The sequence below is a fragment of the Myotis brandtii genome, unplaced genomic scaffold (assembly GCF_000412655.1).
Source record: "Myotis brandtii unplaced genomic scaffold, ASM41265v1 scaffold4259, whole genome shotgun sequence".
Classification (NCBI taxonomy): domain Eukaryota; kingdom Metazoa; phylum Chordata; class Mammalia; order Chiroptera; family Vespertilionidae; genus Myotis; species Myotis brandtii.
Genome location: NW_005366311.1, coordinates 248,440 through 270,034, shown reverse-complemented (window position 1 = coordinate 270,034; position 21,595 = coordinate 248,440). Strand labels below are relative to the sequence as shown.

At 44.2% G+C, this 21,595-nt stretch overlaps 1 protein-coding gene across 1 annotated transcript in view; it reads left to right on the top strand.

Annotated features, from left to right (window-relative positions):
• LOC102249846 (aldehyde oxidase 2) overlaps positions 1–21,595 on the top strand; it is a 45,550-nt gene that overhangs the window by 14,291 nt on the left and 9,664 nt on the right. Inside the window, exons 11-25 of the mRNA XM_005874138.2 lie at positions 1,295–1,417; positions 2,219–2,315; positions 2,704–2,828; positions 3,547–3,680; positions 6,167–6,254; positions 8,384–8,470; positions 8,657–8,848; positions 9,869–10,096; positions 13,932–14,027; positions 15,432–15,560; positions 17,538–17,612; positions 18,350–18,402; positions 19,699–19,813; positions 20,526–20,591; positions 20,691–20,879. Coding sequence (XP_005874200.2) covers positions 1,295–1,417; positions 2,219–2,315; positions 2,704–2,828; positions 3,547–3,680; positions 6,167–6,254; positions 8,384–8,470; positions 8,657–8,848; positions 9,869–10,096; positions 13,932–14,027; positions 15,432–15,560; positions 17,538–17,612; positions 18,350–18,402; positions 19,699–19,813; positions 20,526–20,591; positions 20,691–20,879 — 1,797 coding nt within the window. The remainder of the gene's footprint in view (positions 1–1,294; positions 1,418–2,218; positions 2,316–2,703; positions 2,829–3,546; positions 3,681–6,166; positions 6,255–8,383; positions 8,471–8,656; positions 8,849–9,868; positions 10,097–13,931; positions 14,028–15,431; positions 15,561–17,537; positions 17,613–18,349; positions 18,403–19,698; positions 19,814–20,525; positions 20,592–20,690; positions 20,880–21,595) is intronic.

The following is a 21,595-nucleotide window of genomic DNA, read 5'->3' as shown; positions in this document are numbered from 1 at the left end:
CCCCCCCCCCCCCCTCGGCGTGCTCTTGAGTCAATTTATCCTCTTCTGGAAAATGCAGGAACTGACCTGTGTCAGGATAGAATAGAAAAATGTAGAAAGGAGAGTACAAAAAACACAGCCACTCCCTGTTATTTACACTGAACTCCCTCCTTTCCTGGATCAACCCCACCCCCTCCACCTTCTACTTACCTCACACACTCCAGTTTTTAAAAAGTTGCTCTTGCCATCTTTGACCTTTAACCAATTCAACAATCATTCACTGGGCTCTTGTGTCTGGAGCCAGACTACCTTGGTTCATGTCCCAGCTCTACCTCTCACTGGCTGTGTGTCCTTGGGTGGCATCAGCTGTAAGATGAGAATAGTCATAGCCCCCGCCTCACGGTGTTGCTGTGAAATTTACATGAGTTAATACATGTGAAGTGCTTACAACAGTGCTTGGCACGTGAAGGATCTCAGTGTTAGCTGTTATTGCCACATCTCGGTGAGTCCCATACAGACTGTGCCTCCTGCAGCCTTGGCATGAATCACTGTTCTTTTGGCTGAACTCCAGATGAAGTTGGCTGTCACTGAGGGCCTGTATTATCTATTAGGGCTGACATACAAAATGCTATAGACTGAGTGGCTTCAAAAAACAGAAATTTATTTTCTCACAGTTCTGGACGCTGAAAGTCCATGTTCATGGTGTCGGCAGGTTTGTTTCCCCTGAGGCTCTCTTCCTGGCTTGTGATGGTCATCTTCTCCCAGCATCCTCACATGGCCTTTTGTTGTGCATGAGCCTCCCTGGCTTCTCCTCCTCTTCTTGTAAGGACATCAGTCCTATTGGTTTAGAGCTCCAGCCTTATGACTTCATTTAACCTTAATTATCTCTTTAAAGGCCCTGTCTCCCATACACTCATACTGAGGGGTTAGGGCTTCAACACATGAATGGGGGTGGAGTGCCATGTTCTACAAAAAAATACTGTCCTTATCTTTAAACTCTAAAATGACACCACAAAGGCGATACATATGACCCTAACTTGACAGGACAGAGCAGATTCAGGTCACAGCCAATCTCACATTCACTCTGGAGCTTACATGCATTGAGTAAAATGGCCAATGGAAACATCTGTATTATTTAAATTATTTTTTAATTCAAAAAAATTTTAATGTGTTAACCAAACACATACAGTTGAATGTGACTTCAAAGTGGTTATTATTTCTCAATGATGACAACTAAGATGCCACTGGTAAAGTTGAGCTTAAACCTACTCCTACCCAGAATTTTCTACCTGCTTCATGCATGTACCTTCCACAGGTACTTTGTGTGGGTCAAATCATCTGTGCTGTGGCTGCAGAGACAGATGTACAGGCGAAACGTGCAATTGAAGAGATAAAGATCACCTATGAAGATCTGGAGCCCGTAATCGTCACCATCGAGGTAAGCTGACTGGTCTCTCCCGTAAGGTTACAGATTAAAAGTACTTTTGTAAATATCTTAATATCATCCTTAGCAAAAAAAGGCAATAGCTTTAAAGCTATGGGAGAGTAAGAATGCAGAAGACAGGTGCCTTCTGAAGTATGGAAAACGACCTTGGGTCTGACAGAACCTCAGAATGGCTCCCAGTCTTCTTGTGTGAGTTCGTTCATGTTATTATCAGAAAGAAAACAAAGAACTAGAGAAGCCCTGTGAGATATGTCAAATCTCAAAGAAATTAAAAAACTTCCTACAACATCTATTGGGCTTTCTTACCCAGAAATGCATTAGGACTTGAGTCTTCTCCCTCAACACGGCCTGTTCTTTCAGATCTCTGAGTTAGAGGTTCTTGTACATGAGCTACCTAAGTCGTACACCAGTGTTTTTCTTCATGGAAAAGGTAAAAAGGGAAGGCCCAGAACCTCACCCATACTGCATGGAGACCTATCCCCTGTTCCCTGGAGATCCACATTGAAAATGAGAAATGAGTAGTGATCATCCTGGACCATCAAAGTGCCTCCAGATCTCAATTCTTAACGTTTCTCTAACCCTTATTGGTTTCCTCTGCAATCTACAAGACAATCTCTCCAACATCCCATCTCTGCAGCACGTCCACTGCTCTAGTACCTCCCTGCTTGCAGGACTCCTTTGATGTGTCTTAGCAGATGGCAGTTTGGGGAGTTTACTGGCTTTTTATTAAGAAAAACACTGCCAGTGGAAGAAACTTACAAAGAATTGGCTTTGTGTTTTTCTCCTGTCACTTAGGATGCCATAAAACACAACTCATTCCTATGCCCTGAGAAGAAACTTGAACAAGGAAACATTGAGGAAGCATTTGAAAAAGTCGATCAAATTGTTGAAGGTAAGAGACTCAGGATATTTGATGGGATCTTTGGGGAATTCTACTCTGAAGCAGACATTGACAGCCTGTGATTTCCTCTTGGTGCTTTGCCAAATTTCTCTTAAATCGCTTCTTTCCAAATAGAGTGTGTGTGTGTGTGTGATTTTGATGCGTCAAGGGCAGAGTGAGGAACGGAACCAGACAGGTTCTACTTGTTATCCAGAACTGTAATCTCTGAAACAGATTGCTCTCAGTTGACACAGGACAAATGCCTGACCCATCAGTTCCTCGGTCAGGACAAATCCAGGCTGGCCAGTTCACCACATCTTGCTTGCTTTTGAATTCCCCAACATGACCATTTCCAACCAGCGTGCACCTTCAGGAATTTCCCTGTGCTTGCACCTAACAGGAGAGGTCCATGTTGGAGGACAGGAACACTTTTACATGGAAACACAAAGAGTGCTTGTTATTCCAAAGACAGAGGACAACGAACTGGACATCTATGTGTCAACACAGGATCCAGCCCACGTACAGGTGAGGGCCAGGACCGCCCCCACCTCTGCAACTTCCTAAGTCTATCAAGGCCTCACCCCCCTCTGCCTCGGAGTTGGCAGGCATTTACTTAGAATACAAGCATTGGACAGCAATGGAGAGCTAAGACCCCAGAACCCTTTTTTTCCCTGGTCTTGTGAAGTCATTCATTGTATTATTTAGATTTAGAGAAGACATTCAGTGGCAGTATGCTTAAATGAACTTTGTGATTGGATGACAACACTAAGTTATATCTATACTTGATTTTTCTCTAAGATCATTATTACAGTTAACCTGTGGAGTAAACCCTTCACTTTATAGCACATTTTCATTTCCCCAGCCATAAAGTACTCAGAAAGTTTTAGCTGCAAATACTTCTTCTTGTTCAGGAGGATGTCTAGAGTTTGCTGTTTCTCACCTTGTTGGGACATTGAGTTAAGGCATTTGTCTCAGAGTTCAGCTTCTGACAGGAACCCAGGACGGTTTCTTCTGAGTTTCCCTTCTGGAAAATGCCATCTTTCTGCTGGAAAGGCTGTGTTCTGTGGCAATGACCCATGTTTATGACCTCAATGGGGCTACACAAGACACATTCAGACTGTCAGTCTTTTTTTTTTACACAGTAGATGTGGATGGATTTTGCAGTGATGTTGTGTTTCAGGAAATCAAAGTCCTCCTTGCCATTTCATTCTTGTAAAACTTTCCCAATATCTAACTTTTACAGAAAACAGTGTCTTCTACTTTAAACATCCCAAGCAACAGGATCACCTGTCATGTGAAACGAGTGGGTGGAGGTTTTGGCGGGAAAGTAGGAAAATCAGCTGTGTTCGGAGCTATTGCAGCTGTGGGTGCCATCAAGTAAGTGCACTTGGGGGTACAAAAGAGTGTAAAATGTCAGAGCTGAGGGCCGATCAGTGGCCTGAGAGGCACTTGGGCTGCTGTCATCACCACCTGCCACCCTTGGGCAACTCAGCCTCCTGTCTCTTTTTCCTTTTAATTGCAGATATAATGCCCACCCTCCTGGAGTTATTAGAAAAGTCATATGTAGATAGGACTTTGACTATGCTAATTTCCTATAAAAAGTAAAAGTGGTATTACTAGTTGAACACCTCCAGGGCCAGGGTTGTCCTGACCCTGAGCTTCAGAGAAGGTGACCCATGTAGGGGTGGGGCAAGTAACTACCCAAGTAGAGTGCCAAGTGGGAGAATGCTCCCTCGCTTTTCCTTCCAACTCTCAGCTGCAGACAGGCGAGGTGAGGGAGGAAAGACCCCACCCTTTGCCTCCTCCCTGCACCTGGGGAGAGCTGGCTTTTCAATGTGTGTTCAGTGGACAGATGACATCCTCAAAGAGAGCTCCCGGCCTCACCTCAATGGAAGGCTCACTGTTCATGCTGTGCATGGTGTTGGCTTTTCTAGTCCTTGTTCTTTTTTTTTTTTTGTACTTTGTCAGAGCTCCAATCAGCCTGTAAATGTCCTTTAGCAGCTTCTGTATAGTTCAGAGCTAGGAACCACGACACTCAATATGTGTCTCCTTCTGTGATGAGAGGTAGGAAAAAACAGGATCTGAATCTCACCTCCACTTCTTTTCATAATGAACCTCTCTCTATTCACATCCACCAGGGACCCAGCAAGGGAGAATCAATTTGTTGTATTCCCACCAGGCTTTGTGCCTTTAAGGCTTCTCAAGCATAATTGCACATTAGACTCATCTTGGGAATATTTAAATCCAATTGCCTAGGATGCCCCATACTGACCCAACCATTATTATATATATTTTTTAAACTTTCCTCCCTGGCCGGGTGGTTCAGTTGGTTGGAGCATTGTCCCATACACCAAAAGGTTGTGGGTTCAATTCCTGGTCACGGCACGTACTCAGGTTACAGGTTTAATCCCATAGGTCAGGGTGCATATGGGAGGCAAGCCATTGATGTCTCTCTCTCTCTCTCTCTCTCTCTCTCTCTCTCTCTCTCACTGTGTGTGTGTGTGTGTGTGTGTGTGTGTGTGTGTGTGTCAGTCTCTCTCTTTCTCTCTCTTTCTCTCTCTCTCTCTCTCTCTCTCTCTCGTCAATAAAAACATTTTTTGAAAGCCTTCCCAATGGTTCTACTGCCAAGTGTGGGAAACACTATCTTAAACAACCCTGCCTTAGCATACTCCTGCCTTGTGTTAAGTGGTCCCCAGAGGAGTGCTCCCAAATTGCTGGTAATAAGATTTTCCTCAGCTCATAGCAATTTCTGCCTCCCTATCCCAGACCCACAGAATCAAAATCACCAGGAATTGAACCCAGAAACTGAACATTTAACTGATGCTCCAGGTGGTCCTCACCATTAAAGAAGACAAGGAAACCCTACACTAGAATTATGGTTTTCAACATGTACCTAAAGACACCTGCATCAAAATCGCTGAGGGAAATGCAGATTCTAGGGCCCCTCCCAAACCTATTGCTAAAGTGCTAAGGCTCAGGAATCTGCATTTCACCAGCACTCCAGAAGATTCTTCTGCACTCCAAAGTCTGGGAGCCTCTGCCCCTGAGATACAGGAAGGCTGAAGCTCCTAGCTCCCCAGGAGCCCAACTTGGCCAACATCAGGGCAGTCCCAGTGAAAATGAAGATCCAGCCCTAGCTGGTTTGGCTCAGTGGATAGAGCGTCAGCCTGCAGACTGAAGGGTCCCAGGTTTGATTCCAGCCAAGGGCACATGCCTGGGTGGCGGGTTTTATCCCCAGTGGGGGGATGTACAGGAGGCAGCCAATCAATGATTCTCTCTCATCATTGATGTTTCTATCTCTCTTTCCCTCTTCCTTCCTCTCTGAAATCAATAAAGATATATTAAAAAAAAAAGAAAGAAAGAAAATGAAGATCCAAATCCTGACACATCCTAAGACAAGTGTTGGTCTTTGCTTGCAGTTGTGTTGTTAAGTTTGCATTTATCTGTTCACACTCTCTCCTTTGTTACTAGTGGTGGGGATATGCAAAAATGACTGGATGTGGATGATTGTCAAATTTAAAGCCATAACAACACAAGTGAACAGCCATGTGACATTAATCACTTTAGCTAGATCTTAATTATAGACCACGGAGACAATAGTAATTTAGTTGTACATTAGATCGATGCTTCACATAGTGTATGCACTCAATGAATATATATGGAATGGATGGATGGTTAAATGAATGATTGGATAAGATGGATTGGAGGGCAGGTAGAGGATGGATGGGTAGAAAGGTAGATAGATGAATGGGTGGGTAGATAGTTAAACGAGGGGATGGATAAATAGGTGGATGGATACTAGGTGAGTAGATGGTGGATGGACGGGTGGGATGCAGACTGTGACGAAGATTTGTTGTCCTTAGAACTGGTCACCCTGTTCGTCTTGTTCTTGATCGTGAAGATGACATGTTAATAACTGGGGGAAGACACCCATTATTTGGAAAATATAAAGTGAGTATTAAAGATGAAATTATTAAAATACCTCATTCTATTTGAATGGTTTTATTCTCTTCTATTGTTTTGATTTTGTTGAATTCTAAAAACAATAATCTTAGCATCTAAAATATTAAGTGAGGATGCTGTGTATTTGAATACTCATAACATTTTTGTGAGGAACTTTTCATAAATCTAGTGTAGAATTATGAAGTTGAATAATAAAAATACATGATTAAAAATGCTAATGTTTCCTCAGTGACAAAAACCTGAAAGAAGCTACAAACATTGTTATACTAAACTTCACTTTACAAGTGTTTCCACTAAGTGGTTATGAAAATGTCATAAAAATGATTTGCAAATAGGAAAAAATAATTCACTAACAAGTGAAATAATTTTAAATTGTTTCAAACCACATTCATTGCATTTTTATGAAACTGTAGCATAAACACTATTAAAAATACTTATTAACATCAATACTACTTTTCAAATTTGTGCTTGAGTTCTTTGGACATTTCTAATGTAATATTTCCCTATCAAATATGCTTTATTTGGCAATTGCTCATAGCGTACATATAGTTAAATTTCATATCTAATTTTGTCATTGCCTGAGATTACTACATTGTTATATTTTTTTGTCATTACTAAAACAATGGCTTTTCACAATTTTATCTCTTCCATTGGCATTAGTAACTTATATAATTAGAGAGAAATAAACCATAGTTGGCAGTTAAACCTTGTATTTGCCTTCAAATGCACAGAAATTAATACAGATATTATTATCTTCAAGTACCAAGAGCAATGTAGAGACACATTCTGGGATTGTGGCAATTAGTATTATGGTAGTTGCTGAGTCCTTTGGTTTTGGCCTGGATTATAAATCAGAATTTATTTCTATTAGTTGTGAGACACTTTTAGTACTAGTGCCTATTAAGAGGATTTAGACAGCAAATATTTTGGCATTTATAATAATATAAAACATAATATAAAAGAGGGAGATCATTAGACTATTTTAAAAATCCAAATTTTATTTTATTTTTAAAGAAATATAATTGTACTTCCAATATAATAATATGTGTGTATGTATATACATGTATGTATATATCCTCATTAAACTTAGATAACAAAGGTTTGCTTGTTTACTTGGAACTACTAGTAAATTAGTAGAGCAGATACTTATGTGTGAGGGATTCTTCCAAAATTCTTCAAAAGTTTATCTTAAACAGCTGAAGAATTCTCTCTGCTATCTTTGCTTGGCAATGCTTTCTTCAGGAAAAGTTAAAGGTACGCTGCAGCCTAGCCTTTGTCAACATTGCCATAAATTCTGAATTGGCGGGTTTTCCCACATGTCCTAACTGCTCTGGTTTATTATCCAACACTTCCCTTGGAGTAGATGATAATAACCAGATAGTTGTACGGTTTCATCACTTGTATTTGTCCCCGTCTTCAGAAGACAGACACCAACCAGAGCCAGTCTTTTTGGTAGAACTACAGCAGGGCGTGGGAATTTCTCTTTTCAATCTGGGCTCTACAGACAGACTGGTCCCGTGGTGGGAGGGGAGTGGTGACTTCAGGAAAACACAGGTGCCTCTGTGAGGCCCACCCGGGAAGCACAGCAGCACGAACTCACGTTTGTTACATAACCAGTTGCAAAGCGCTCCACAGCTCAGCACAACCAGAGCCGTCAGGCCAGGGACCATTTCCAGCCCTGGCTTCTGACGCTTTCCTGCGACGAGATGCACTGCCATTCATCCCATCGAACTCTGAAATTCCAGAGACTTTTCCACGGGGCGGAAACCACGGGCTAAATTAGAAGGAATGCCAGTAAAAAGTGAAGGAGAATCTTCCAAGAATAAGGAAGAAGAGGGTAGCAATTACATGTCTGGAGATCAGCAGGAACTTTAGAATTCCATGATGACGGTGAAGCCAGAAAATTGCAGGTTGGAAGGAAAGGGCTCAGCAAAATTCAGGTCAGAGGAGGCCTTTGTCAGCCAAGTGCTGAAAGCCAGGGGGAATAGCCAGGTGGGGACACCACAGAGCAAACGCGAGCAGAGTCTGTCTTCAGTCCTGCCCAACAGTGGAGCTGGGCTGTGGCTCCAAGTTGGCACGGACATTAATCATGTAAAATGTCCATCATTTGCCGACAGGTGGGATTCATGAACAACGGGCGGATCAAAGCTCTAGACATTGAGTGCTTCATTAACGGAGGGTGCACACTGGACGACTCGGAGCAGGTGCGTGCATCACACGCCAGTGACCTTGGTCGTGAATAGAACCCAGAACTTCTAGATGAGTCTTTACTGAACGCGCTTCCTCAAGTACTTAACCCGGTTCCACAGCAGCTTGACTCCGTGTTCTTGACTTTTAGAGAAAAGAGGAAAATGTTATCCAATATATGTGAATACCTTCTATTATTTTAGGTAACAGAATTCCTTGTACTAAAGCTGGAAAATGCATATAAAATCCAAAACCTCAGGTTCCGGGGCCGTGCCTGTATGACCAACTTACCATCCAACACGGCCTTTCGCGGATACGGCTTCCCACAAGGAACCCTGGTAACAGAATCTTGCATCACAGCTGTGGCAGCCAAATGTGGCCTTCTGCCAGAGAAGGTAAGGTTGTAATCAAGGTCACAGCCAAGGTTGCTGAAGAATCAGATGAGGAGGGAACCAGCTACCTAGGGAAATACCCTAGAACCACTCAAATTAGCTCTGGCTCAAAATTCAAAATATATTCAGGGCTACCTAAAAGAATTCACCTCCCTCTTCTTATCCTCCACCCTTCTTGTACAAAGATTTCTCTTTTTCCTTCTTTTTAAAACTTGTGCGAAGATAATTACTCTTCTTAACCTTTAAACCCCACTGAAGTCATTAAAGTAAAAAGTGAACGTACCCTTTTTTATCCCTCCATCCCTATTGGTTAAGGGTAACCATGGTCAGCATTTCCATATTTATTGTCCTAGCCCTTTCTCTATGGGTATCTACCCATCTGTATTCATACATACATACATAATCATTGCCATGTGTTTATACATGCACATATACAGTGATTTACCAAAATGGGGCCATAATAAACACATTATTCTGCACTCTGCTTTTTTCTACTTGACAATAGGCCATGGCCATCTTCCTGTGGCAATAGAATGACCTACTTCCTTCTTTTTCAAGACTGAATAGTGCTATGTAACACGGATGTGCCGTCATTTGCTTAGCCACTCCACTACTGGTGCACGTTCAGCTTGTTGCCCATCTTTGGCTATTAAAATGCTGTTGCTATACACATCTTGGTGCAGATGTCTCGGGGGTATATCTTTGCCCTCCTAGGTAGAGGGTAAATTTACAGAAGTGAAATTGCCAGCGCACTTGAAAACTCTTGAGAGATACCGCCAAAAGGATGCTCTCCGAAAACATTATTTTGCGCAATATCCTAGAAGGTGCACAGTATATACAACATGCTAGTCAGACAGGGACAGCTCCTGGCAGTTGAGGTCAGAGTTGACAACACTTTCTGCTCTTCATATACCCCATCAGACCCCAGCCTGCTTTTTACATTTCAATCTCGTTTCCTCAATATATGCTGTAGTCAGTTTCCGACTTGCCATAACTATCGATTCCATTTTCCTCCCACGTCAGGTTAGGGAGAAAAACATGTACAAAACTGTGGATAAAACCATCTACAAACAAGCCTTCAGCCCCGAGAACCTGATACGATGTTGGGACGAATGTCTGGACAAGTCTTCCTTTGGCAGCAGAAGAAAGCAAGTGGAAGCATTTAATAAGAAGAATTACTGGAAGAAGAAAGGACTTGCCATTATCCCCATGAAGTTTTCAGTCGGCTTTGGTGCCACTAGCTACCATCAGGTAAGGTCCTACCTGTGTCAGACACACTCCTGGCCCGATCGATCAGCTTGTGCTGACTTTGCCAGAGTGTCACCTTTCCCAGGGCGCTGAGCCCCTCACCTGAGCAGCACCCATCTGCAAGCACTTGCTCCACAGTGCAGTAGAGAAGTGCCTCCATGGCAGACAGCAGCATTGGCAAGCATGAGACCTGCAGCTGGGGGACTGCTAAGATGGAGTCCTGACTGCCCCACTGAACCCCTATTCAAAAAGGGAGCAGGAGCTTACGGGGCCTGCGGGGCTGTGCTTTCTAAGTTCAAGGGTCACAGGCTTGGGCAGGAATGGGGCTGCTCCTGGCCTGCACCCCAGGCCCCATAGCATTCCTTGGTGCACCCTAAGTCTTAGGCAGGGAAGTCATTCTACGTTGCCCTAACCAGCAGCTATTTGTTTCAAACCACCTCTCCCAGGAACCTGTCAATTCTGATAGGGAAAGGGAGGTGGGGCCCAAAATCCTCCCAGACCTAAGTCTTAGGCAGGGAAGTCATTCTACGTTGCCCTGACCAGCTATTTGTTTCAAGCCACCTCTCCCAGGAACCTGTCAATTCTGATGGGGAAAGGGGGGTGGGGCCCAAAATCCTCCCAGGTAGGTTTGCAAAAGGAAGAGGCAAGTCATTCAGAGGCCCTCTCCAGAAGGGAGGAGGAAGGGCGGCATATAGGTGAGTCCATTAAATAGCACAAGGCCTGATACTGAGTCTTCCCAGCAAGCCCAGTGGGCCATATACAGGAAAGCTGTTTAGAAAACTGGGAAAGACTGTTGCATCTTGGGATTGTCCATCAAAAGCAGAAAAATCTTACACACATTATGTCTAAATATAAATCTAAAAATGCAGTAGATCTCCCTTATGTATATACCATTGAAAACATTCTTCCACTTACACCCAACTATTGGCAGCCAATACACACACACACACACACACACACACTACAAAAGCTTTCCTGTCAAAGAAAATCTTTCTTAGGTAATAAACCAAGTGCCCCAAATCCCCGATCAACTTGAATCAGGCAGACCCCAGAAATCCTTGGCCCTGCCACTTACTGGCTGTGTGATGTTTAACCTCTCTGAGCCTCCGCTTCCTCAATTATAAACTGAGAAGAATAATCCTTTCTCTTAGGATCGATGAGAATTCAATGAGATAATGACTGTACAGCATTGGCAGGGTTCCTGGAACACCGTGTAGTTATCAGGACAGTCCACCCCCACACCCAGGAGCTCTGACACACCTCTCAGGCCTGCGGCTCCTCTGGTGTAGAATGAGACTCCCCGACTCCTGGTCACAGTCCTGTTCAGATCTGATGTGCCCATTCTATACAGAGGTGCATGAAGGTTAATTGTCTGCAAGCCTGACTGAATCAACAGCTAAGGCATAAGAGATCCTGGATATCACATGTGATGCCAAATGTGTCTTTTCTACACCAATTCTCCAACATCAGCTGGGTGTCCAACAATCCATTTCCATTCTGACACTAACTACCCAGACTTAGTGCATAGGTCAAAGGCCGAGTCCCACAAGACCGCCCCGATTTCAGACACCAGCACAATGAGGTGCTCAGGCTACTGGCACTTCCGCCCAGCCAACTACAAATTTGGGGGTTTCCTCTACCCACCCCCTCAGGTTTGATAATTCACTAGATCAACTCACAGGACTCAGGAAAGCACTTTGCTTATGATTACTGCGAATTTATTCTAAGTGATACAACCCAAAAACAGACGAATGGAAGAGATGCATGGGAGAGGAGGCGTGAGGCTGTCGGGTCCTCTCCCTCCACCATGGGGCCCACCTGCTTGTGGATGTATTCTCCGACCCGGAAGCTCCCAGAAATCTCATTACCTGGATACACTTGAGTAAATCATCGGCCATCGGGGATTGAAATCAATCTCTAGTCTCACACCTCCCTGGAGGTCAGGGCGTGGGGCTGAGAGATGTGACTCTCCCGGTGGTTGGTTTCTCTGGCAACCATCCTGCCTCCCCACCCCAGCTAGATAGGTTGCCCCCCAAGAGTCATCTCATTAGCATACAAAGCACAGTAAATTCCATGGGTTTTAGGAACTGTGTTAAAAACCAGGGGCAACGACCACATATTTGTTTGTATTGTACCACAGCTCCCCTCACCTTTATGGCTGCCCCACACCTAAACCACGGCCTAATTTCTGCCAACTTCTCATCTCACCACAAAAGAAATGCTTTAAATCCAGCAAAGTGTCCCTTTGCAAGACCTCCAGCTTCCCCACAGAGTTCCAAGTTGATGTGCTCAGGGCACACCAGGCTAGGAGCTGAGGTGTGTTATTCCAGGCCAGCTGATGACTCAGAAAGCTGGACACCTACTCCCTAAACCAGGCAAGAGTAGCATGTCCTCGCAGGGGGTCAGGAGGCCACGCTGAAGAAATACTATTATTAGAACCTACAAGCCTTGATGCCTGCAATCCCTCCAAGCCATCAGGGGCCCAGACATCTCCAGACAGAATAGACAGAAGTCCTACTTCCTCCTCCTCCTCCCCCTCCCCCTCCCGCTCCCTCTTCTCCTCAAAGGAAAAATACCACATCGCCATCCATCCAGTTTAACAAACACTTTTTTAGTGTCTCTGTGACTCAGATCTACTCAGAGTTCCCTTCAGGACACAAAGATGAAAAAGACTAGGTGCCCCTCCTCGCTGAGACTCCCTGTCACCCCGGTATTCGTTTCCTGCGGCCTCAATAACAAAGTACCGCAAACTGCGTGGCTTCAAACAACACACGCATTCTCTCACGGTTCTGGAGGCTAGATGTTAAAAATCCAGATGTTGGCAGAGCCATGCTCCTTCGAGGCCCCGGGGAAGAAGCCTGCTGTGCCTCATGTCAACTACTTGCATCTGCAAAGACTACTTACAAATAAGGTTGCTTTCTGGTGTCCCCTTACAGAGGACACTACTCAACTCAGTACACCCCTGTAAGAGTAGGTGCAGAGAAGGGGGTAACAGATCCTTTCTGGAGAGGAAAGAGGAGTGTTCACAGAAGTTCTAACAGAATAGAGACCACAGGGGTGGAGGGTGTTAAGGCTGGGGAGCAAGCCAGGGAGAGAACAGTGCAGGTCAGGCAGGAACAGGGGTAATGCCAGGCTTAGAGGAAAGGTAGGAAAAGACAGGGAAGAAGTGGGAAAAGCATCAGAGACCGAATCCCAAAGGGCCTCATATAATAACAAGGAGCAGGTGCAGGGCTCTCCCTTGCAGACAATGGGGAGTTTTTGCCCACCTTGCCCAAGGGGCAAACTGTTCTCCCTTTCATGATTCCATTCAGTGTCGCTTTGGGGAACCCTTCCCTGGCTCTGCAGAAGCAGCTGGGTCTGTCCTCCCAGGTCTCCGGGGCCCCAAGGCACACCATTTATCTCACAACTCATTCTGCATTCTAATGACCTGCTTTCCAGCCTACCTCCCACTGCACTGAGCTACCTGAGAAAGAAGTACATCTTATTCATGGTTATATATCTAGAGCAAGCACATAACACGTGGGTGTACTTACAAATGTTTAATTCACCAGTTGAGTGGTTTGCCAGAGATTTTAAGCAGGAGAGTGACTTTCAAACAGTAGCAACCAATGCCCACAACTCCTGAGTATCCCAAGGGGCTCCTACTAAAACCAGGTTCCTAACGAAGACTGTCTTTCCAGGTGACTTTTGCACAAAACAGAACTAGGCCTCAGAACCCCACCAGGAGAGCTTGCCTCTGACCCTCCCCACTCTGCGAGACTGGCATTTCTCTACCCCGTTTCTTCTATTGAACCTCACTAAACTGGCCCTGAGCTGTGTCTTTGGGTTGTTTTTCTAGGCAGCTGCACTGGTTCATATCTACACAGACGGGTCTGTATTGGTCACACACGGAGGCAACGAACTGGGACAAGGTATTCACACCAAAATGCTACAGGTAAGATCAATAAAATGAAGTCATTGATCTCACTCATTTTTGATATGACTGACATTTGGCACTAATTTTAGGGTAAGGGACAACTCCCTGAACTCAAACCCTAAGATCTTGACTATTTAGTTGAAAAACTTCTTACATATCAAATAAAATGGCTGAGGTGGTGGAAATCACACACACACACACACACACACACACACACACACACACACACACGTGCAAAAACTCCTGAAGCTTGGTCAGGGTCATGGATGGAGGCGTGAGCCCCTGGAGTGTTGCGCTGGGTGTGCCATGCAGGCTTCATAGAGTAGGAGTTTCTTGCTTTTCCTATTTGAGACCAGCATGCATAAGTTTTAAAGTTTGGACAATATTAGGGTATTATTTTGACAAGTAAGGATGACTATTTCATCAATGTCATTCTCCTATCATTTTAAAAGAATACTTTAACACACACATACCTACATACAAAATAGGAAGATGTGACCCCAGGAGAAAAAAATAATTCTTTAAATAAATTTAACTGTATGACAAATGCATTAGATTGTTGTAGTGCATATCTGCAGCTTTTGACTATCCATCCCCTTAGCTACTTTGGAATACACCTCCCACATTCCATCTAGTTCTGAAGGACTCCTCAATTCTGGTGGCTTTCAGCCCCATCCCCCTCCTGTTACTGGTACAAGGTGCATGTGCCAGGATGTTTCAAAAGAAAAAGTCAATAGTCAGAACATCAGAGTTTTAAGTAAAGAAATGTGTATTGATCAAGAAGGCCCCGCTCAGGAAGATGGGGGTGCCTTACAGCTTCTGCAAATCTGTCTCTTTTTTTCTTTTCCTTTTTTTTTTCTTCTTCTGCAAATTGATCTTAAGAGAGCCCAGAATTCAGGCATTTTTTTTTTGTCATCAAGGGAAGGGAGGAGAAGTGAGGCAAGATGTGGGTGAAGGCCATGAACAGTGAGGCCCTGACAGGGTTCCAAGGAAGAGCTGCAATTTCTAAGTCTTGTTCCCAGTTGGTGGTTGGTCAGTTGACACCCACTGACCTGAGTGTGGGCTGGAGGCTCCTTTAAATCCTCCCATTCGAAACCATATTGTATTCTCTCCCTTATTATTATTACCTATCAGGTACGTCAAGACGGGCAGTCACAACGTAGTTCGGCCCCCCATTGCTGCCTCTCTCGATACTGGCTGCCTCTCGAGATAATGCCTGGCCGGGTGGCTACCTGTCATGATATTGTCCAGCCCAGCAGTTGCCTGTCCTGTCGCTGTCCAGCCCTGTAGCCACATGTCATGAGATTTATGCTTTAAAGGGTATCACGAACATATTAAAAAGTCATTTTTATTAAGAAAAATGATGACTCAAATCTTCATAGAACTCCTTGCTGAACTTGAAAATATGTCTTTTTCTCATAGGTGGCCAGCCGTGAATTAAAAATACCCATGTCTTACATGCACATCTGTGAGACAAGTACAGCTACGGTGCCTAATACAATTGCTACAGCTGCCTCCATCGGTTCAGATGTCAATGGCAGAGCCGTGCAGGTGCTTGCTGCTGTCTGTCTGTCTGTCTGTCTGTCTGTCTTTCCTTGGGTACTTGTACCACATCTCCGGTTTTCTTAGCTGGATACAGGCACAAGTGGCTGGCTTCAGAGAAGCCATCTGTGTCACCAAACTCAGGCTCAGGATAACCAAAGTGTCAGAGAGTGTGTTAGCTGGAGTAGGCTAAATGGAGGTGACAGATAGACCCAGAACATAATGGCTGAAACATAACTACGTCCCTTTCTTGTACACTGAAGAGTCAGGGGGTGTGTTCACTCATTCAAGCACCCAGATTGATGGCAATTCCTCCATCTCCAACATGTGACTTTCAAGGCTGCCCTGAGCGTCATCAGCCAATGAGCCAGGGAGGGAGAGCATGGAGGCCAGATCTGGCAGCCCTGCAAGTCACTTCCACTCGCCATCCATTAGCAGAACCGGTCTCAGGCCACAGCTCACTGCAGGGGAGGTGGGAGAAGGTAGAGCAGTGGGAAACCACATGCCCAGCAACTATGGAAGAAGGGGAGCCTGGGTTCTGGTGCAGAGGCAGTCTCTGTCCCTCGAAGACACAGAAAGAAGAAATCTGGGAACCAAGTCGTGCGGAGCTGTGCACGTTTCCCCTGGCACCAATAAGGTCTTGTAGGCAGGGAGGCAGACAGGACTCCAGCCAGGTAGACAGGGTACAATCAAAGCGTCTACATCAGTGGAGTCCTACCAGAGTACTCATCCTTTTTGTTTGTACTTGCTTTCTAACGGGTGTTTAATTTTTGCTTTTTCTGAATAGAACCATGACTTCACACTCCTTCATTCAAATATCTGGTTGCCTGTCCTTCTGTCATGTTTCTGTTATAAACTGTCGCCTTTTTCTATTGGAATGTTGTGGGAAGACAGTGCCAGGACACTGCACTTAAGCTACCAAGATGAACCACTTTTCAATCCATTTTATCTCTGTGAGGACACCCTTAGAGGGGCTCAAAAACCAGAGATTTTTACTCAGAACAAATGTGTGGGAAACCTCAAATTCATGAGATCCAATTTTGGGTGGAATCAAACACAAACTAGGAATAGCTCAATGTGTATGGAAGTTGTCAGCCCAAACTAAGTGTTAATTCATCTAGGACAGCGATTTTCAACTGCTGGGCCGCAAGATTTCTAAAAACATGAAATACCTGACTATTTAGAAACACTGACCTCTTTTCCCTTAGCTTGTCAAATTAAAAAAATGACAACACAACAATAGCCATCCGGTGTGAGTGAATCAAAATTATACCTATTGTTTTTGTCATTGCAGAAAAAAAAAATTGGAGGTGTACTGCAGAATTTTAGTAATTAGTGTATGTGTGCCAGGAGATAAAATAGGGTGAAAATCACTGTTCTAGGACACTGAGTTTTAGGTTTCAGTTCTGAGTATCAGAAACTTTGTAGATCAGGTTATTATAAAAAACAAACTCAATTATTTTTTCACTTCACACCCAAAGCAAAGGCCGCCATTGCAGTACTTTGATGTGGATGGGTGATCAGGCAGAGGAATGGACAGAGAGTTGAATAATGTTTCAGACCCAGACGGATATTGGCATGTCATTGTTGGAGATTGGAAAGCACAAATTTGAATGAAAATAAGATGTTTTGTTTCGTTTATTTTAATGGCTAGAAGATACAAAAGAAGGTACAAGTCAAAAATGTAGAAAAAGAGAAGAAGGAATTAAGCACATGAATATATTTAGAAAGGGGACCTGAGAGGAGAAGTTCAGCTGAGCCTGTGTTCTCACAGGAAGTGAAGCAGGAAGGGAAAGGCCCTCCAGTAACGGACGCTCCACTCAAAGTCAGGGGCTGTGTTGTTATCGGCTCTGTGTCCCCAATGTGCCCGTATCAGGCAGTCCATAGTATTCACTGACCTAATCAGTTATCCATTCATCTTCTTCCACGCAAGTCCTGACCCCTGGGCTCTTCTCTAATGGGAATGCCCTTCTTTACTCCTCCAAGAACGCTTGTCAGATCCTTCTGAAACGCCTTGAGCCCATCATTAAGAAAAATCCAGAAGGTTCCTGGGAAGACTGGGTAAGTGTTCCACTCCATTACTACAAATGAGGAAACCCACACCAGTGCCCAGAGCACCATGGCAGCACACAGCTGGAGCTCGTAGCGACAGTTCTTCCGAGAGTTGGTTTATACCCAAGGGCAAGAGCTCCAAAGGCAGAGACAGCTGTTCCGTGATGTTTACCAGGTATGTATGGAGAGAGCGCCCGGGGAACAGCATCCCTGAGAAGAGGAATGGAAGTGCATGAAGAGTACCCAGAAGGCCTGACCCAGACTGAGCCTTCCTCAGACACACATGCACACACACACACACACACACACACACACACACCCGGTGTGGAGTATTGTTATTGAATAAGTCTCAAGGGAAATGATTTGTTTAATCCAACTTTACAATACCCTATATACTATTTCTTTAGCACAATTATCTCACATTTGCACGTACACTACTAGAGTGCTGACATTTAGATATGAAGCACTAATACCTTGTAAACTAAGCCTGTACATCATGGATGGGCAGCAGGATTCTATTTTATTTCTTTAATTCAGACCTCTGAACTCAAATCAGAAGGAAATTGTTAGTGTACCAGCTGAGAGGAAAAAATATAAATTATGACGAGTTAGTCCTTTTATTGGTAACAAAGCACCAACAATGATCATATGTCGATTTTGACACATAGTTTTATTTTGAATATTTTTATTTTCACCTATTAGATGGTATATTTATTTTATTTTAACTGATTGTGCTCATCCTGCAGATAGAAGCTGCTTTTGAACAAAGAATCAGTCTCTCGGCCACAGGATACTTCAGGTAAAAATGGCAACGGTAACATCTGGACTTAGCCCAGAAAATGGAGGCAACCACGCACTCAGGGCCTCCATCCCTCGTTTGTAAAACAAGTTTTCATCATGTGATCTCTGAGGTCCCTTCTGGGCCCCAAATTCTATGACTTCACATTGGCCTTTGAACTATGTCCAAAGAAATATTAAATAACAAAAATACCCCTATTGGATTTTTAAAAAAGTTAAACATGACTTATAACATCTAATCATTATTTACTTTTCTTTATTGTGGAAAAAACAGAATAATATTCTTTAGTGTGAATTGTAAAAAGAAGTAACTTGCATATCAAGTTTACAAATCTTCCTCCCGATACCATAAAATCTCTGTGCAGAAGCCCCTTGGTAGACGGGGGAGATGGACAGGCGGTCACCAGTCATCACTGGTGCAGGACCCCTCAGTGGAGGCCCTCGGAAAAGGCGGGTTGATTGAAGGAAGCACAGAGAGGAGAGCTGATTGTCAAATTCTGGAAGGGCATGACATTAGTGTAACCATCTAATGAAGCAAACCACCAAACGAGAAAGAGAGAGAGAGAAAGAAAGAGAGAGAGAGATCTCATTAAGAAAGAAGAGAGAGAGAGAAAGAAAGGGAGAGAGAGAGAGAGAAAGAAAGGGAGAGAGAGAGATCTCATTAAGAAAGAAAAAAGGAGGGAATAGCCATGCCCAATGCCCTGTACACCGTGAGTTCTGAATTCCTGAGTTTAGTTACCAAGAAGAGAGCGAATCAGCCTCCAGCTGGGTACTTTTCCATTATAAGTTAATGCATTGAAGTGCTGGCCCTCTTTTTACCGGCTACGGCGACCCTTTGGGAATGCCGGTAAAATCAGCTGAAGTTCTCAACGTGCAGAGCTAAACCACAAGCCTAAGCCATCAAAATACAGACCTGGAGAGCCGAACCGAAATGGTCCGTTGGCTTCTCTCCGTTTCTGACCTCCTGACTGCAGCACGGAGCATCCTCTTTAAAGTGGAGGCGAAGATTCGTGTTGCCACAACCAGCGAGGTTGTGAACACAGGCTGCAGTTTAAATGAGTGGAAAAGGGCAGTTGAAATAAACAGCAGTCAAATTAAATGCTATCATAACTTTAGTAACTTTTTAAATGAATCAACATTCTTGTACACACACGCACACAGACTATCATAACTTTAGTAACTTTTTAAATGAATCAACATTGCTTGCACACACACACACACACACACACACAGAGACACACACATGCATGCACACACATGCACACCCCAAGCTAAAGGGCTTTATTTCTCCCATCAGGGGCTACAAGGCCTTCATGGACTGGGAGAAGGGGGAGGGAGACCCGTTTCCTTACTATGTCTACGGAGCAGCCTGCTCTGAGGTGGAAATCGACTGCCTGACAGGAGCCCACAAGGTAATATAACTTTCTTCTTGGTGAGTTAACACAAGAACAAAATTGCGTTGCACATGAACAGCCCTGAGTTCTCTGTGTAATACTTGTATACAGTAGGAAGAAGACCCTTTCAATCCCGTGGGAACGTCTAGAGATCCAGCTTTATCATGAATTTGCACTTAGAAAGAAGTAGTCAGGAGGCATTGCTCATGACAGCCTAAAATGCATTGTTTCTTATCCTAATTCAGACATCAAAATCACTTTCCAAAGTTGTGTGGAAAACAAAAGGGGGGGGTTGGTTCTGTTTCTAAAGAAAGATCAAGTTATCTGATCTGAAGGAATAGGTAATTAAGCAAATCGTCCTGAGTCAGCATTTTGAAAGCACTCGGCAATGTGATACTGTTTCTTCAGAGTGGGTTATCCCAAGGTGCTCCTGCCTCTAAAGAAATAGATTGGGGTTGGGAGAGAAGGGGAGGGCTGTGACAATAACTTTGTGTTTGCCGTCTCATTGAGTCAAAGCCATGAATGCAAAAGGCCTTCTGGGGCCATTGATAGTCTCCGCACTAAATCTAAAGAGTTAGCAGATGTCTTACCCCCTCCAATGTTGATGGAGTTCAATGCAGTCTTAATTAACTAGCAGGAGTTTGGGAATCATTTGGGACCATGTGAATAAATCTTTAAATACTATTTTTAATTCAGGTTTTCACACTGAGGTCATTTTCATTTTTGGCAGAAAATCAGAACAGACATTGTCATGGATGCGTGTTGCAGCCTGAACCCAGCCATTGATATCGGGCAGGTAGGTCCTGGCCCACTTAGCTGGGTGCTGCTTCCTGGGAGCCATGGGGCCTTCTGAAAAGCACACAGCCTCACAGAGCTCGGCATTTCCCCACTTCAGGTCGAAGGTGCGTTTATCCAGGGCATGGGCCTTTACACCACTGAAGAGCTGAAATATTCCCCGGAAGGTGTCCTGTACTCGCGAGGCCCAGATGACTACAAAATTCCAACCATCACGGACGTCCCAGAGGAGTTCAATGTCTCCTTGTTGCCGGCATCCCAAACCCCACTAACCATCTATTCCTCCAAGGTAAGCCACACCAGCCACTGTGCAGTGTGCTGCATCCGGCAGCATAATAAACAAAAGCAGGTGGACAAAATAAAAAATAGATGTCAACCCTTATCAAGACCAAATCAAGACAGACTGTTAGAATTTGGGCCCAAACCCCACTAACCATCTATTCCTCCAAGGTAAGCACCCCCACCAGCCACTGTGCAGTGTGCTGGGTCAGGCAGCATAATAAACGAAAGCAGGTGGACAAAAGAAAAAATAGATGTCAACCCTCATCAAGACCAAATCAAGACAGACTGTTAGAATTTGGAGATGAATCACCTCGAGCAAAGGGAAATTCGGGGAAGACGAATGATTCACCCGGTGGCCATCCTGGGCCAAGGATTCAATTTATTAAATCCTCTTCCAGCGAGAACTCTAATGTTTCACCTCGAGCAAAGGGAAATTCGGGGAAGACGAATGATCCACCCGGTGGCCATCCTGGCCAAGGATTCGATTTATTAAATCCTCTTTCAGTGAGAACTCTAATGTTCAGCCAAAGCTTTGATTGGATAGAATAACATTTTCACTTAAGAACCTGAAGACTAAAATATTAAATGGGAATAAGATTTCAATGCTACTGAAATCTTAAAAAGCAGCGGCAGCGTGAACAGAACCCTGGACCAGGCCTCAGGAAACCTGCGTTCCTGCCCGAGCCCAACTCTCTGTGATATTAGGCAAGTCATTCACTCAGC